Genomic DNA, 19,038 nt, shown 5'->3' with positions numbered 1-19,038 from the left:
TGTACTTGAAGAGCTGCACAATAATATGGGCCATCAAGGTGTTGATCGCACAATGTCTTTGATACGTGAACGCTTCTTTTGGCCACACATGCAGGCAGACATCGAGCATTATGTGACCAACGTTTGTTCCTGTGTAAAGCAGAAAAAGCCCAGCCATGAAGCAAGAGCTCCTTTAACAAACATTATAACTACGCAACCCTTTGAGCTGGTGTGTATAGACTTTCTCCATCTTGAAAAATGCAAAGGCGGTTATGAATATATTCTAGTGATAACTGACCACTTCACACGTTTTGCGCAAGCCTATGCCACCACCTCAAAGTCAGGCAAAACTGCTGCAAACCTGATATTCAATGACTATGCCCTAAAGTTTGGCTTCCCCTGTCGCATTCACCATGACCAAGGAGGTGAATTTGAAAATCAGCTATTCAGTCAGCTCAAGAAACTTTGTGGCATGGCCGGTTCTAGGACAACACCCTATCACCCAATGGGGAACGGTCACGTTGAACGTATGAACAGGACATTGTTGCAAATGCTTAGAACGCTAACTGAAACACAAAAGTCAAACTGGAAGGAATCTATCAACAAGCTAATGTATGCATATAATTGCACACGTTGTGAAGTCACTGGCTACTCCCCATTTTACCTACTGTTTGGACGGTCACCCAGGCTACCAGTAGATATGCTCTTTGGACTGTACTCAGAAACAGATTTTAGTGACCACAGAGACTACGTTGAAAAATGGAGAAAGGGCATGGAACAAGCATACTCTATAGCAAATGAGAATGCAAAGAAAGCTGCTGAAAAGGGCAAAAGACACTACGACACAAAAGTAAGGAGTTCTGTGTTACAACCTGGCGAGAGAGTTCTGGTCAAAAACCTGACACCTAGAGGAGGCCCAGGGAAACTGAGAGACTATTGGGAGGACACTGTTCACACAGTAGTCAGACAAATGGGGCCTGACCTCCCGATCTATGAGGTAAGACCGGAGAGAGGCAGAGGGCGCTCTAGAGTGCTTCACAGAAACTTGCTTATGTCATGTGACCACTTACCTTTTGAATAAGTGCCTGAAAACGATAATCGTACAAGACATGAACAGAAAAAGACTGATAAACCCGTCGCTGTTGTGCCAGACTCTGATGATGAGGGCAGTGTTGATGAATACCGCTGTCATTACGCACCACCTCAACCTGTGTCCCAGCCATCAGAACAAGAACGTCTCACAGCAACGTCTCAGCCCGCAGCTTCAGTCCCTGCTCTTGCACCAACACCAGAGCCTCTTGCTGGAGACCATCTGGAGGCGCCTGACCCAGCTGTCGTGGAGACAACTTGTGAGGAGGCAGAGCCCGCTGCAGGTGACATACCTGCCCCTCCTCCACCTGTTGTACTCGAGAGACTTGAGGAGGAGACACCTCAGCGGCCACAGCGAGAGAGACACCCGCCAAGACGGATGACGTATGACCAACTGGGCACCCCATCTTGCTACAGTGTTCAGCCAGCACCGCAACTGCTTCCTGTGTACCCGGGCCTGGTTCCATGGTTTCCAGCTGTGCAGTCATACTGCACCCAGCCCATTGGTTTGTATGAACTCCAGCAAATGTAAGTTGACACTTTTTCACTGATGACTTGAGAACTGTACTTACAGACTGTCATCAAGAAAAAGACATGAACCTTTCCCCATCTGTGGATTATAACCATAGACAATAGACTTTGTGAAGACTCACATATGGACTGGTTATAGACTTTGTCTTCAGTCACCAGTGATGGACTGTGGTGAAACAGGTGTTAAACCCACAGAATTGAGGACATTGGTTCACCCTGCTGTTGATGTCCTGACTACAAGAGAATATAGACTGAAAAGCATCTTGTTGGTATAATGTCGAGACGACGTTTTTTGAGTGGGGGAGAGTTCAAGGTTCAAGGTTCAAGGTTCTTTATTTGTCACATGCATAGTTATACAAGTATAACACACAGTGAAATGTAGCCTGACACGCTCCTCGACATGTGCAAAAAAATTGGGGGGGGGGGGGGGGGGGTGTAGAGGAAAAACATTATATATATATATATATATATATATAACACCCAGCACGCCCCTGCGGGCGGTTTATCCTTCAAGCTCGGGTCCTCTACCAGAGGCCTGGGAGCTTGAGGGTCCTGCGCAGTATCTTAGCTGTTCCCAGGACTGCGCTCTTCTGGACAGAGATCTCCAATGTTATTCCCGGGATCTGCTGGAGCCACTCGCCTAGCTTGGGAGTCACCGCACCTAGTGCTCCGATTACCACGGGGACCACCATTACCTTCACCCTCCACATCCTCTCAAGCTCTTCTCTGAGCCCTTGGTATTTCTCCAGCTTCTCGTGTTCCTTCTTCCTGATATTGCTGTCATTGGGAACCGCTACATCGATCACTACGGCCATCTTCTTCTGTTTGTCTACCACCACTATGTCCGGTTGGTTAGCCACCACCATTTTGTCCGTCTGTATCTGGAAGTCCCACAGGATCTTAGCTCGGTCATTCTCCACCACCCTTGGGGGCATCTCCCATTTTGACCTCGGGACTTCCAGGTTATACTCGGCACAGATGTTCCTGTACACTATGCCGGCCACTTGGTTATGGCGTTCCATGTATGCCTTGCCTGCTAGCATCTTGCACCCTGCTGTTATGTGCTGGATTGTCTCTGGGGCATCTTTACACAGCCTGCACCTGGGGTCTTGCCTGATGTGATAGACCCCAGCCTCTATGGATCTTGTACTCAGAGCTTGTTCTTGTGCTGCCATGATTAGTGCCTCTGTGCTGTCTTTCAGTCCAGCTTTGTCCAGCTTTCTGGATATCAGCCACCTCCTCTATCTGCCGGTGGTACATACCGTGCAGGGGCCTGTCCTTCCATGATGGTTCCTCGTCTCCCCCCTCTTTCTTGGGTTTCTGCTGCCTGAGGTATTCACTGAGCACTCGGTCAGTTGGGGCCATCTTCCCAATGTATTCTTGGATGTTCCTTGTCTCATCCTTGACTGTGGTGCTGACACTCACCAGTCCCGGCCCCCTTCCTTCCGCTTAGCGTACAGCCTATATATATATATATATATATATATATATATATATATATATATATATGTATATATATATATATATATGTAGTATATACATTGGGTGAATGTGCAGTAGTAGCAGTAGTAGTGTGACAGGTTGAAGGACTACTGCATATAAAACTGTTCAGTTAATACTAATTCATATTAGTTGATATAAGGACGAAAATAATGTAAATATGGTAAGAAAATGGTTAAGAGTTTATTATTTTTCATGTTATATTAATGGCTTTCATGTTACTTAAGAGAACTACAATCTATACATCAGTGGTCGGCTAGTAAGCCTTTTCTGGGATCGATTAGTAGTGTCTCTATTCTCCACTAGGGGGCTTTCGCGCATTCTCCTCACTGCTTTAAACTACTGCATGAGAGACGCAAGTCATAATCACTCTCGTGATTCTTTTCCCCCTGTTTTCAGGGGTGTAACAGAAGCACAGCATGAGTAGAGGTCTCTTTTTTTCCTCTTGTACTTTCCCATTGTAGTGTACATTTCAGTGTTTTTCTCCGACTTGTATGCACATGTAATGTCTGTGTTGTGTGTGTAAGGTCGGGGGGGGGGGTCCCATTTCACTGCAGGGCAACCTGCATGTGGCGAATAAAGCTTTGATTGATTGATTGATTAATTGATTGATAGATAGACTAACGAAAGAGTTTTGTGCGTAACATTTTGAAATTATGGCAATTGATCATGTTGATGAGATAGAGTTCTCAGAAACTCATGTATCAAATCAATCATCTACAATACAAAGGGCATTAAATGTATATAATATTCATGTAAATGTTTCACAGCAGAAGCTATGCGGACCAATCTCTTGCAACGGTTGTAGAAGGATCGAATGGCCAGTAGCAATGCGCCAGACACCCCATACTCCCAAGCACCTCCCACAGGAAACTCTGAGGGACATGGTGAAATGCCTTCTACAGGTCCACAAAACACATGTAGACTGGTTGGTCAAACTCCTATGAACCCTCAAGTATCCTCGAGAGGGTAAAGAGCTGGTCCAGTGGTCCATGACCAGGACAAAAACCGCATTGTTCCTCCTGTATCCGAGGTTCGACTAATGGAACCTCGGATACAGGAGGTTCGACTAATGGACGGACTCTCCTTTCCAGTACCCTGGTACCTCTGCCAATCTTGAGGTGCCAGAATCTCTTCGAGGCAGTCCGAAAGTCTTTTTCCATGGCCTCTCGGAACTCCTCCCACACCTGATTATCACCATGACAGGCACAAACTATCTTGTGGCTGCAGCTCAATGCAGCAGCTTTGGCAATGCGACCTAGGGTGTCCTGGTGCCACGTGCACTTATGAACACCCTTATGTTCGAACATGGTGTTTGCTATGGACTAATGGTGATTTGCACAGAAATCCAACAACAAAACACCACTTTGGATCAGATCCGGTAGGCCTTTCCTCCCAATCACGCCCCTCCAGGTCTCACTGTCATTGCCCATATGAGGGCAAAGCACAGACGACCTTTTCCCCGATCCAAAGTTGCAGGGAACAAACCCTCTCGTCCACCAGGAGAAACCACAAAGGACAGGCAGCAAGCCAAGGAGATACCCCTGTCTTCCGCATCTCACCAATAGCAACTCCAGACTGAGACAGAGTCCAGCCCCTCTACAGGAGACTGGTTCCAGAGCCCAAGCTGTGCGTTGAGGTGAGCTCGACTACAGGGAGTGCAGAATTATTAGGCAAATGAGTATTTTGTCCACATCATCCTCTTCATGCATGTTGTCTTACTCCAAGCTGTATAGGCTCAAAAGCCTACTACCAATTAAGCATATTAGGTGATGTGCATCTCTGTAATGAGAAGGGGTGTGGTCTAATGACATCAACACCCTATATCAGGTGTGCATAATTATTAGGCAACATCCTTTCCTTTGGCAAAATGGGTCAAAAGAAGGACTTGACAGGCTCAGAAAAGTCAAAAATAGTGAGATATCTTGCAGAGGGATGTAGCAGTCTCAAAATTGCAAAGCTTCTGAAGCGTGATCATCGAACAATCAAGCGTTTCATTCAAAATAGTCAACAGGGTCGCAAGAAGCGTGTGGAAAAACCAAGGCGCAAAATAACTGCCCATGAACTGAGAAAAGTCAAGCATGCAGCTGCCAAGATGCCACTTGCCACCAGTTTGGCCATATTTCAGAGCTGCAACATCACTGGAGTGCCCAAAAGCACAAGGTGTGCAATACTCAGAGACATGGCCAAGGTAAGAAAGGCTGAAAGACGACCACCACTGAACAAGACACACAAGCTGAAACGTCAAGACTGGGCCAAGAAATATCTCAAGACTGGTTTTTCTAAGGTTTTATGGACTGATGAAATGAGAGTGAGTCTTGATGGGCCAGATGGATGGGCCCGTGGCTGGATTGGTAAAGGGCAGAGAGCTCCAGTCCCACTCAGACGCCAGCAAGGTGGAGGTGGAGTACTGGTTTGGGCTGGTATCATCAAAGATGAGCTTGTGGGGCCTTTTCGGGTTGAGGATGGAGTCAAGCTCAACTCCCAGTCCTACTGCCAGTTCCTGGAAGACACCTTCTACAAGCAGTGGTATTCCTCAAAAATACAACTTGCCTAATAATTCTGCACTCCCTGTATATCTAGCTGGCACCTCTCAACCTCATGCACTAACTCAGGCTCCGTCCCCACCAGAGATGTGAAATTCCATATCCCAATTGTGAGTCTTGTTAGACGGAGATCGGTCCACCAGAGCCCCTGCTCCTGGCAGCTGCATGACACACATTGTACCCAACCCCTATGGCAGCTCCTGCGGGTGGTGGACCTAAAGGAGGATGGGCCCATGTCCAGTCTGTGCCCAACGGGGAACAAAGACCCGGCCACCAGACGCTTGCCGTCGGGCACCCTCCTCAGGCCTGTCTCCTGGGCGGGGCCCCGGTCACCCTATCCTGGGCAGGGTAAACTGTTCCCTTAATTGTATAATCATACGGGTCTTTTGAATTGCTGTTTGTCTGGTCTCTCACCCAGGACCAATTTGCCATGGGAGACCCTACCAGGGGGCAAAAGCCCCCCCCCCCCCCTCCCCCCGACAATATAGCCCTTGGGATCCCTGGGACACAGAAGGTAGCGATTCACGGAGGGGGGAATGTTGTCTGTCTAATGTAGAAAGTTTTTGATTTAAAATTGAAACAGGCAATGTGGAGTCGGTATGAACAGTGTAATGGAGCACCTTTAACAGAATGGGATCTGCTTAAAAGTAATGGGAATCAGTTACACTGAAGCATTAGGAAAAAATAAATGAGCAGTTTTATTCAGGACTGTGTGTTTGTATTAGTTTTTCATTATGATGCACTACATTCCAGAGAACTCTACAAAATAGTCAGATATCTGTTCCCTTTTAGGCATGCATCCTGATGTTAGTCATGTTTAAATTAAATATTTAAATTATATTATATTTCAGTTGAATGATATTCCGTCATAGGTCTTTACCACATTTATTTTTCATTAGTAACATAACAGACATAAGATCTATAAAATACATTTCAAAATCTTTTAACTACCCACTAGTGCCAACAGGACTGTGATGGACCGAGTTGAAAAAAAGGAGTCCCAGGAATTATTAGAAAAATATAGTTTCCATTTATTTAACCCCCAAAAATTATATTTACAAGAATAATAAATGTTGAGCTCATAAAAGAGGTCAAAGAAACAAAACTGAACTCAGGCAAAGACTGCAAACGTAACAAACCAAATGACTGCTACAAACATACATAATTGACCTAAACATGAAATGACATACAAGGGTATATACAGGGAGTGCAGAATTATTAGGCAAGTTGTATTTTTGAGGAATAATTTTATTATTGAACAACAACCATGTTCTCAATGAACCCAAAAAACTCATTAATATCAAAGCTGAATGTTTTTGGAAGTAGTTTTTAGTTTGAGCTATTTTAGGGGGATATCTGTGTGTGCAGGTGACTATTACTGTGCATAATTATTAGGCAACTTAACAAAAAACAAATATATACCCATTTCAATTATTTATTTTTACCAGTGAAACCAATATAACATCTCCACATTCACAAATATACATTTCTGACGTTCAAAAACAAAACAAAAACAAATCAGCGACCAATATAGCCACCTTTCTTTGCAAGGACACTCAAAAGCCTGCCATCCATGGATTCTGTCAGTGTTTTGATCTGTTCACCATCAACATTGCGTGCAGCAGCAACCACAGCCTCCCAGACACTGTTCAGAGAGGTGTACTGTTTTCCCTCCTTGTAAATCTCACATTTGATGATGGACAACAGGTTCTCAATGGGGTTCAGATCAGGTGAACAAGGTGGCCATGTCATTAGTTTTTCTTCTTTTATACCCTTTCTTGCAGCCACGCTGTGGAGTACTTGGACGCGTGTGATGGAGCATTGTCCTGCATGAAAATCATGTTTTTCTTGAAGGATGCAGACTTCTTCCTGTACCACTGCTTGAAGAAGGTGTCTTCCAGAAACTGGCAGTAGGACTGGGAGTTGAGCTTGACTCCATCCTCAACCCGAAAAGGCCCCACAAGCTCATCTTTGATGATACCAGCCCAAACCAGTACTCCACCTCCACCTTGCTGGCGTCTGAGTCGGACTGGAGCTCTCTGCCCTTTACCAATCCAGCCACGGGCCCATCCATCTGGCCCATCAAGACTCACTCTCATTTCATCAGTCCATAAAACCTTAGGAAAACCAGTCTTGAGATATTTCTTGGCCCAGTCTTGACGTTTCAGCTTGTGTGTCTTGTTCAGTGGTGGTCGTCTTTCAGCCTTTCTTACCTTGGCCATGTCTCTGAGTATTGCACACCTTGTGCTTTTGGGCACTCCAGTGATGTTGCAGCTCTGAAATATGGCCAAACTGGTGGCAAGTGGCATCTTGGCAGCTGCACGCTTGACTTTTCTCAGTTCATGGGCAGTTATTTTGTGCCTTGGTTTTTCCACATGCTTCTTGCGACCCTGTTGACTATTTTGAATGAAACGCTTGATTGTTCGATGATCACGCTTCAGAAGCTTTGCAATTTTGAGACTGCTGCATCCCTCTGCAAGATATCTCACTATTTTTGACTTTTCTGAGCCTGTCAAGTCCTTCTTTTCACCCATTTTGCCAAAGGAAAGGACGTTGCCTAATAATTATGCACACCTGATATAGGGTGTTGATGTCATTAGACCACACCCCTTCTCATTACAGAGATGCACATCACCTAATATGCTTAATTGATAGTAGGCTTTCGAGCCTATACAGCTTGGAGTAAGACAACATGCATGAAGAGGATGATGTGGACACAATACTCATTTGCCTAATAATTCTGCACTCACTGTATAATGGCTGATCAGACCATTGTGACACATGAGGGGTAACAAACAAAACACAATCATAAATCACAAACGATGCAGTACAACCTAGTTTGCTAATAAACTAAACACTAAAGAAGAAAATCAAAAACCCCATTAAACCCTAAACTCAAATATTTAATTAAATACAAATACTTTGTTTTTAAAGTAAAGAAAACACCCATTCTCCCCTTCAGCAGGAAGTGGTGGTGTGGTCCAATTATCTTCCTTTGCATTTAATGGTTTCAAACCCTGGCTACCATCTTTTGTCCAGCAACTCCCAGGGATTATGGCAGGTAAGAAATAAAAAGACAAAGGTTAGTCAGAAAGCAAAGAAATGAAGTATGAATACATAAGTAAACTAAATGCGCGCGCTTACAAATAGAACAAATGTATCCAAACCAATCAATAAAGTTATTGGAAACTAAAATGTATTACTATGTTCAAATGAAGAAAGAAAATACAAAAGTTACCGACTTTAGAGTGTGGCCACGGGTTTGGCCATCACAAGGACAGATATGAATTATAGATTTTGCTATGGTAACTACCGTTAAAATACTGGAAACTCAAGTCCTTCAAACTTTTAACAGACAGAGCAAATGTGTTATTAAAAGATATTATTTTATGGTCTCCATTGTAGCTGAAACTTAATAAGTAAAGCATCACTTTAAAACTGCAATTACCAAGCATGAGTTTTACTGGGACAGAATATGTGAACATGGATTTGCTGCAATTCATGTCAACTCTTGTACAGACATATAATTGGCAACACCCTGCTAGGATTTCACAACTGTTTAACTTTGTCTTGAATGTTGAAAAGACTCAAAGTTTGTTGTGCTACTCTAGACTGAAAATCTTTGATACAAAACCTATTTAATATCTAAGGTATTTTTACAAATATCTTGGCTTTAAAATCTGTAATACACACACACTCACATTAAAAGTATTGGAAGCAAAAGTAAATGTATTGTTCTCAATAGAGCACCCAGGTGTAACTTATCCACTGCCCAATGAGCAGAGCTCAAACACACTTTAAAAGGGTTTGATTATGTGTTGAATTGTCCATCTTTGACCTGTACATTCCTGTATTATAAGTTTCTTGTTTATAATTTCCAGGCATCTCTTTGTCTGTCTGTTCTTCAGTTCTTCGCCCTGGGAAAGAAAGCAAAGTGTTAAAAAAAAGGCAGCTAGTTTGTTCAGTTTTAAGACTAACAGTGCTCATTCAACCTGTTCTGAGATGCAGCAAACAACTTTGTAGTACCTGAGTGAAGTCCCAGTATATCCCCATTCCTTTCTGCATAGCCTCTTTACAGTTGTACAGGCCAGGCTCAGTTTCTTTTGTGCCCGTGTCAGCTAAACATCGGTTGTCATTGTACTTATGTGACTTCATGCCACCAATGTAGAGCTCACCCGTTCCACGATAATATGTGAACTTAGAAAGGAAGAAAGAGAAAGAGACAGAGAGATACAGAGGGCAAAATGATATTAGGATGTTAAAAATGCTAACAACAGACAATAAGGAACAATAATTAACTTCTTCGATCTCTGTGGACTGTGACATTCATTTCAGATGGAATTGCACGCACAAATGCTTGTGTTTTGAAAGAGACATCCTGGGTGCGATCTAAAAATACCAGCTGCACTGTCAACAATCCTGAGCTTAACAAAGAGACAAGCTTAAAGACAAAATTACTCAGTTGTAACCCTTTAAAGCTTGAACCATGAAATAATTGCAAGAAAGGTTTTGAAAATAGAAAATAGAGTGTTTACCATTAAAAATTTTAAAAATATGAGTTCCAAATTTATTTTTTCTTCATTTTTTGCTTAAACTTGTGTTGTGCAATTTGTTGAGGTTGTTTGGGGGGGAGGGGGGGAGTCTGAAAAACTCCCAAATTTGTATCAAATATGATACAGTATGCGTTAAAAGATTTAATCAATTTATAGTGTTTTTCGTTTTGATTTTTGTTTTTTACAACTGCACTGCCTTATAATCATGATTATCAACATAATTATAAGGTGCTTCACTTACTTGAGGTCCATAGTAGTAGCAATTGTAGGCTATCGGTGTGTGACCTGGTACTGGACCTTGGTCTAGGCACATGTCAGCATCAAGGTTCTTCATCTGTCATCAGGAGAACATTATGAATATTACAAATGGAAACAGGCAAATCATCAAACACAGATTCCCACACATTGTGCAGGACCTCTCTGTACCAAACATACTAAGCATCAGAGAAAAGTAAACGTACTCCTCCGTATGCGAGGAGGTCGTCCCAGGGATCCAGCTTAGGATACACATTATCCAGGTACCATTTGAAAGGTTTACAGTTCAGCCTTTCTCTGAGTTTCTTCCTCTCTGAAATGTCGCCTATGTCAATTCCATGATTCTGCAAAAAGCAAAATAAGGTGTTAATCAGCTTATAGTTTCATGTGACTGAGGAAGAATCTAAAGAGAGGTTTCCTTTGAATGTCAATGTAGAAAAAGCTAAGAGCACTCAAAGTCTCATAAAGTTGTTAATTAACCAATGTTTTTTTGCGTCATGTAAGTAAACAAATGAAATATCCCTTAAAGAAAGTGTCATTTGCTGTTTGTGTCAGTGCCACAAACACCATGCCACAAAGTTTCTTCCTCTCTGAAATGTCGCCTGTGTCAATTCTATGATTCTGCAGGAACTAAGAAGAAGATGTGAATCGATTCACAGATTGTGACTGAGGAAGAATCTGAAGAAAGATTTTCCTTAAATGTCAATGCAAAAAAAGCTAAAACTCAAACACACAAAGAGCACTCAAAGCCTAATATGTACCCATAACTCATCTCCTCATGACTCTATGAACAGGAGAATGAAATATCCTTTAGAGAAAACATAATTTGCTGTTTGTGTCAATGCCACAAAACACCTCAAATGGGATGTTCCAAGCCAAGTTAACGTTGTGCTTGTATTCATCCATCCAGATCTCTGCAACTCTGAGGGCATTTCTCTTCATGGCAGGACCCAGGTCAGGCATGTAGGGCTTGTGGGCCCTCTCGATGTGGGCGATCTTGGAACATGGAACAACTTCAACACTGCCTCCACATGTCCATACCTACATGAAAAAAAAAAGCACAATAAAACTCAGTCACTATTCTTTCCATGGCTAAGATATAACTTTGGACCTCATCTCCTTGTTTGTATTACATAATTCATTTACTTGCTACCTGCACCTTCAGTTTCTATGGTATGTTTATAGCCATTTTAAATGATCTGCAGATTCGGACACCTGTGGTGATTATAACAAAATCCAGAAGATCCATCTGCACAAATATTCTATATAATCTGATGGCAAAGACACTTATGTTTGCTTTACTATGAAAGAGAATTTATAACCATGTGGTCTTTACTCACACGAATTCCCAGCTCAACATTTTCTCCACCATACACTTTCATTCCTTCATCAAGGACTCCAATTTCCCCCAGAAACTTTCTATCAGCAACCATGATCCCCATGACAGATGGACTCCTAAAGTCAAAGAAGAGAACTCTATTTTAACTATTGTACATTGATATTAGATCATAATGATAGAGTTAATATGGCTGTTATATTGTTAAACATTGATTTCACTTGAACTTACTTGCCAGGCAGTGAACCATCATTAAGTTTGTAATACTCGGGTGTAAAACTCTCATACATGCACCACAGAGCCCAGTCGAAGGCGTGTGCATTGGGATGATATGTAGTAACCTTGAGATCATCAAAGTTGACTCTATCAAACACCGGGGAAACCACCACAGTTCTGTCAGCTTTAATCTGTGTCAGCAGAGGTTCAGCCCTGTATGAAGGAGGGGAACAAAGAAAAGGTGGAAAAGTTAGTCAACTAATGTGTACATTTCATTAATTGCTGACATGTCTGGGTCAACACTCTTCAATCACACTATGCAGCATGACTATGGCAACTGGTATAAACTGGAATTATGTGTCACAGTCTGGCTGGCAGACCGTGGGGATGTGGGGAAAGGAGGACCAGATCACCAGACATGTAAAGTGTTTGTATGTGAGAAAGAAAAACGTATTACTCTCAGCAAATCTGTCGTGAAACTTTGACACATCCATGGCCTCAAAAAATCACTGATGGCAATTTATATTTGGTAAACTTGTAGCTAATCTCATGAAGACAGCATTGATATGTTCTTTAACACAATGTGGTAATATAATGATAAAAGAAAACAGAAAATATAAGACTTAAACCAACAACTGAATATATGTATTTCTGCCATGTTCCTACCACATCTCATGGACTTCAATGTGTGCGTCCAGGATGGCCACCACGTCAGCAGTAGCAGCCCTCCACCCGGATGCTCTGGCATGAGCGAGACCTCTCTGCTCACTGTGCCTCACTCTCACAATACGGAGATTAGGGTTCTCCTGCTCAAGCAACTTCACATAAACGTCAAGGTCACCCTTCAGATTGTCTGAATGGAAAAAGATAGTTATGTTTTTTTCTGAAGGAAGTGTGGGTAAGGAAGTGATACCAGCAGATTCAAACCATCTAAAGAAGAAAACTAGTCCCAAACATGTGTGATGTGATAGTCTTCACTCAGCTTTTGATGATATATTTGAATTGGCTTATAACCAATCGTTTGTATCCAATTTACCATTAGAACTATGGTCATCCACCATTATTATCTCCTTCAGCAGGTTTTTAGGAGTGCGGTCGATGATGCTGCGCAGGGCTCTTTGGAGAACAGACAGGGCTTCATCCAGGTAGATGAGCACCACACTGAGACTTAGCAGGTCCTTGGGGTAACTCTTTTTCAAACACCTATTTATTAAAAAGATCAGAAATTTGAAATATTTTAGCAAGAAATAGACTGGATAGAGTAATTTTTTTTCTTTGAATGTACAGGAGAGAGAATGAAAGATTAAAATGAAAAGTTGTAAAAGTTGTACCGAGGATCTCTGGTATCTGGAAGAGGTCGATCCAGAGGGAGGCGATCGCTCAGAAAAACATTGTACCCATACTTCTCATACAGGCCCTGAGCCTCTCTTTGGTCATCTTCAGAGAGATTTGCCCCCCACTCCTTGAACAAGACCGAGTTAGGGAACAGTTTTTCAGACTTTTTCATTTGATCTGCTTCATTTTGGGGTTGGATATTTGCATCATCTTTCTTCTTCTCTGCTTGCTTTTGAACTGCTGGCTGTTGGACTTCTGCTGATTTTCTTTGTTTTTCTCTGTCCTCTTCCAATATTTTCTGCATGATATCCTGCTTTTTCTCAAAACCTCTGAGTACTTTGTCTTCAGTAAAAGAGAATGTAAGAAAAAACATGATCAAAGAAATGGAATGAGTAACTTTCATACATGCACTCATCTTCTACATTTCCTACCTCTGTTTACATGCATACAGAAGGATAAAAACAAAAGCATAAATAAAAATACACTGCACGTTCAAAAGCTAAAATTGCAGTATTAAACACTGTTAGATTTGTGTTCTCATGAGTAAATATATTGATTTATTTTATGTTGGGAGAGACGTTTTTTCTGATTGTCGTTTTCTGATTATCATTTTATTTTGAAAGAGATTTTACTTTGGTGATTGTTTTTTCATTTCCTCTTCCTGTTCCGTGTGTGTCTTCAGTTGGCGCGAACTGCAGCAATGATGTATCTCATTCCCTTCCTGTGTTGCTAACAATAAAAGAAACGGGCAAAGTAATCAACCAAGTGAGTGCATTATTAAGAGAACATGGCCGAAGAAGAAGAAAACTCTTCAAGCTCAACAGGTTATGGGCCCAGGCGTGACACAACAGGAGGAAGATGGCAGAGGTTAGTGTTCAACGGAGACGAAAACAGTTACGAACTTTGGGAGGCGAAGTTTCTCGGCCACATGCGGATCATTGGCCTAAAGGACACTATATTATCAGTCACTAACCCAGATGCAGAGAAGAATGCTGAATGCTACGCTGAACTGATACAGTTTCTCGATGATAAAAGTCTGTCACTGGTAATGAGAGATGCGGCTGACGACGGAAGAAAAGCTTTAAAAATACTACGTGACCACTACGATAGTAAAGGCAAGCCCAGAATCATCGCACTGTACACAGAGCTGACGTCTTTACAGGAGAAACCAGATGAGACAGTGACAGATTATATTATCCGAGCTGAAAAAGCAGTGACCTCTCTAAGAAATGCAAAAGAAGTCATCAGTGATGGACTTATTATCGCTATGATTCTAAAGGGGCTTCCTGAAACTTACAAGCCATTTGCTATCCACACAACTCAAAGCAGTGAAGATTTAACATTCACACAGTTCAAAAGCAACCTACGAAGTTACGAGGAAACAGAAAAATTTGACAACAAAGTAAAAGTGGATAATGTGATGAAGGTTGATTTAACATCAATCACCTGCCATGGATGTGGAAACAAAGGACATTTTGTAAAAGATTGTCGCCAAAAGGGAACACCTAAGTGGTGTAACTACCATAGAAGCTCGACACACAGTGATGAGACATGTAGAAGAAAAACCAAGTACAGAGATGACGCAAAACTAACTGTAGTAAAACTAGAGGGCAAGAAAGAAGAGCAGACTTTTGTATTTAAAGTCAGTCAAAGACCTCTGACTACTGACATAATGAGAGAAGGACTAATGGTGGACTGTGGTGCGACTTCACACGTCATTACGGAGAAGAATAAGTTCATAAAGTTCGACGAGACCTTTGATCCTGGGGAACACTACATGGAGCTCGCTGATGGATCCAGGACAAACAACGTTGCACTCAAGAGGGGAGACGCGAACGTCTCTCTACGAGACACACAAGGACACTGTACTACCATCACACTGAGAGATGCCCTGTTCATCCCATCCTACCCTCAGAGCATATTTTCAGTGAAGGCAGCTACAAACTATGGAGCACAGGTGATCTTCAAGAAGGGACAGAACGAACTAGTGAACAAAGATGGGACAGTCTTCTCCATCGAAGAATACAACAGACTCTACTATTTGAAAACGGTAAACATTGAAACATCACTCAATGACATAATGTCCTGTGATACTGTTAATCTGGCTTGTGATGTAAAAACATGGCACGAAATTTTAGGACATTGTAATGTTAGCGATGTGTTAAAACTACCTGATGTTGTAGATGGCATGAAAATCACAGGCAGGGGGATGCTAGATTGTAATGTGTGTACAGAAGGGAAATTCACTAACAACAGAAACAGACAAAGCGACCCAAAAGCGAGTGAACCATTACAGTTGGTACACACTGACCTAGCCGGCCCTATTGAACCAAGTGGCCAAAGTGGTCATAAATACGCTATAGTATTTACCGATGATTTTTCAGGGGCAGTGTCAGTTTACTTCCTAAAACAAAAAAGTGACACGACAGAGGCCACAGCAAAGTTTCTAGCCGACTGTGCACCATACGGCAGTGTTAAGTGCATTAGATCGGATAATGGCACAGAGTTCACAAGCAGTTCCTTTCAGTCTCTTTTAAGGGAAAAAGGCATAAAGCATGAAACATCTGCACCATATTCTCCTCATCAAAATGGCACAGCTGAGAAGCAATGGAGAACTCTCTTTGAAATGGGGAGGTGTCTCTTACTAGAAAAAGAGCTGCCAAAAGAATTATGGCCTTACGCCGTTCAAAATGCAGCTCACACCCGCAACAGATGCTACAGTAACAGGACTAAAAGTACACCATATCAAATGTTAACAGGGAAAAGACCAGATCTCTCAAAACTGTGGATATTTGGATCAGACTGTTATGCATACACACATAACCACAAGAAACTTGATCCCAGATGTGAAAAAGGAATATTTGTGGGTTATAGTAAAAATAGCTCAGCATACCTGGTCTATAACCCTCGCACAGGAAAAGTGTCAAAACACAGGCTTGTGAGATTTATCAAGAAGAACACTGTTGAACAACAAACACAGACTGATGAATATGACTCAGAAATTCAGACTTATGAGTATGTAGTACCCTCAAAAGAAAGTACAGGACAACAAAACGAAAATGCAACAGAGAACAGACCCCCTAGAGATGAGGAAACCACCACAAACGAACCAAACCCTGACATAGAAAGACATGAGGATGATGAGCAAAAACAAACTGAGCGCTATCCTAACAGAGAAAGGAAACCTCCCAAATATCTAGAGGATTACACATCTAACTGCAAAGATTTAACAAATGTAACCTCTGTGAGTGTTGATTACTGTTACAGAGCAACCTGTGGAATCCCCCAAACCTATAAAGAGGCGCTGAAATCACCAGAAGCACCAAGGAGGAAACAGGCAATGACAGAAGAAATCAACCCTCTGAAAGAGAATGACACATTCGAACTGACTACTTTACCTACCGGTAGAAATACCATTGGAGGAAAATGGGTCTACGCCCTCAAAGAAAATTAACAAGGACAAATATTCAAAACCAGGTTTGTAGCAAAAGGTTACAACCAGACACAAGGGATAGACTACCAAGAGACATTTGCACCAACAGCAAACATGACATCTGAATGCAAACCCAGATCCACACCGTGTGATCTAAAAACGGATACTACCACGTGTGGAGAAAATGATGGAAATGAGACTGTTAACTCAAGAGAGTATAGAGAAATAGTGGGCAGCTTGATATATGCCATGACGTGTACGAGACCAGATATAAGCTGGGTTGTTAGCAGACTATCTCAAACACTAGCTCAACCCATGAGAGAGGACCTAGTAATGGCAAAGCAAGTCCTCAGGTATCTGAAAGGTACAAATGACTTTGAACTGATCTTTAAGAAAAGCAGTGAGGATCTAGATCTAATTGCTTACGGTGACTCTGACTGGGTATCCTCTGTAAAAGACAGACGCAGTACAACAGGCTACTGTTGTGCACTTACTAAAGAGGGACCAGTAATATTTTGGAAAACAAAGAAACAGCCTACAGTGGCACTCTCAACATGTGAAGCTGAATACATTGGTCTTGCAACCACTACTCAGGAGAGCATGTATTTAACCCAACTGTTAAACGGCATGGACAAGAAAAGATACACATGCACGAAACTGTTTGGGGACAACCAAGGGGCCATTGCTTTGAGTAAAAACCCTGTGAAGAGACAGAGGTCCAAACACATTGATGTGAAATATCACTTCATTCGTGAGGCGGTAAATGAAGGGAAAATCTGCATTGAATACTGTCCATCAGAAGAAATGACTGAAGACATACTAACAAAACCAGTCACAAGAGTGAGACTCAGAAAGTTTCAAAAATGTTTCTTTGGAAATGCATAAGATGCTATGGGTTGATAGCATGAGAACAAGGGGGGGTGTTAGATTTGTGTTCTCATGAGTAAATATATTGATTTATTTTATGTTGGGAGAGACGTTTTTTCTGATTGTCGTTTTCTGATTATCATTTTATTTTGAAAGAGATTTTACTTTGGTGATTGTTTTTTCATTTCCTCTTCCTGTTCCGTGTGTGTGTTCAGTTGGCACGAACTGCAGCAATGATGTATCTCATTCCCTTCCTGTGTTGCTAACAATAAAAGAAACGGGCAAAGTAATCAACCAAGTGAGTGTATTATTAAGAGAACATGGCCGAAGAAGAAGAAAACTCTTCAAGCTCAACAAACACTTTAATTGAACAGGGACATAAACTTGTGTTATCATTTTATCTCATTTGTCAACAATAAACTGCAAAAGACCTATTTATTTCTTTTTATAACCATACTAAGGGTGCTTTCATTAATGTCTTTCCCCCTATACTTTTTACTAATAAATCATTGGCGGGCATTGACTTAATGTCATATCTTCAATACATGTGCATGTAAAACTGCCTCTGAATTTAATTGATATTTCGCTTAATTTTATTACCATATTTAACTTTCTTTCTTGTATAAAACCCACGGGTAGCATTTAATCTTAATAATAATAATAATCATCTAAAAGAGAAACTTTAATCTGACTGAACTCACTTAGATCGCTGATTCTTTCCTCCAGGTTGGACGAGGTCTTCATGCGCGGTGTGTCCATCTCGTTTTTAGTGTCCACGCTATGTTGGTGTCCATTCTTCAGAAAGATGCCGAAGTACAGCATGACCCCCACAGCTCCCACTAACAACAACAGCCGTTTTATCCACGTTCCCCTCATTCTGATAACACACCAGCCTCCCAGCCAGACAATCCAACGTGAGAGGACACAAAGAAGCACACACACACAGCTCATCTACTGACAGGACGAGATCAAATAGCTGATAACTTCTGATGTGAATGCTATTAAATCGTTAGTTGAGCAGACACGTGAAGATCACTACCCGCCCATCGCGGCAGGTACGCCCTGCAGCAAGCAGCGTCAGGGTCATGGGCGGGCCCTGTGCGTCCAGACCTGCCCAAAAAAGTGACTGTGCCTCGTGAATGTAACAGACAATAAAAGATATATTGTATATTTAAGAATTCTTTGTAAGAATAGTGTGTTAATAAACATGGTCCAGCCAAATTAATTAAAAACAACTCTCATCTCCTCATTGAATAGCTAACCAGTCAATTAGCCTGTAGTCCAAGCGGGCAGAAATCTCAGACTTGATAAGTATCCCTCACGCTTCTTTGGGACTAAAAAGAGGTCTGCAGAAAAGTCTGCAAAGACCAAAACACCACCATATTACCAGATGACGAG

The 19,038-nt window shown here is 41.9% G+C and overlaps 1 protein-coding gene across 1 annotated transcript; it reads right to left on the bottom strand.

Moving 5' to 3' along the window:
- Positions 1-6,514: 6,514 nt before the first annotated feature.
- Positions 6,515-18,625, bottom strand: LOC146569331 (putative polypeptide N-acetylgalactosaminyltransferase 8). The gene is made up of 11 exons (XM_085281530.1): positions 18,342-18,625; positions 13,337-13,682; positions 13,042-13,208; positions 12,672-12,858; positions 12,021-12,218; positions 11,794-11,908; positions 11,309-11,494; positions 10,660-10,797; positions 10,440-10,532; positions 9,672-9,842; positions 6,515-9,562 (listed from the first exon to the last, which is right to left on the bottom strand). The coding sequence occupies exons 1-11, from the start codon at positions 18,589-18,591 to the stop codon at positions 9,443-9,445; spliced, it is 1,971 nt and encodes a 656-aa protein (XP_085137656.1). The 5' UTR covers positions 18,592-18,625; the 3' UTR covers positions 6,515-9,442.
- Between the last annotated feature and the right edge of the window lie 413 nt (positions 18,626-19,038).

This window comes from Mchenga conophoros, linkage group LG7 (genome assembly GCF_057382185.1).
Source record: "Mchenga conophoros isolate Kocher_MC1m ecotype Shallow Benthic linkage group LG7, M_conophoros_male_GT1.1, whole genome shotgun sequence".
Lineage (NCBI taxonomy): Eukaryota > Metazoa > Chordata > Actinopteri > Cichliformes > Cichlidae > Mchenga > Mchenga conophoros.
Note: the sequence above shows the minus strand (reverse complement) of the source record. Positions and strands in the feature narration are given on the sequence as shown.

Bases quoted from the DNA above. Each gene is read 5' to 3' on its own strand.
- LOC146569331 (XM_085281530.1), bottom strand. From the start codon at position 18,591: ATGAGCTGTGTGTGTGTGCTTCTTTGTGTCCTCTCACGTTGGATTGTC. The intron at 13,683-18,341 runs GTGAGTTCAGTC...CTTTTACTGAAG, and splicing joins GGAAAGAATCAGCGATCTAA to ACAAAGTACTCAGAGGTTTT. The intron at 11,909-12,020 runs GTAAGTTCAAGT...CTTTGACTTTAG, and splicing joins GATGGTTCACTGCCTGGCAA to GAGTCCATCTGTCATGGGGA.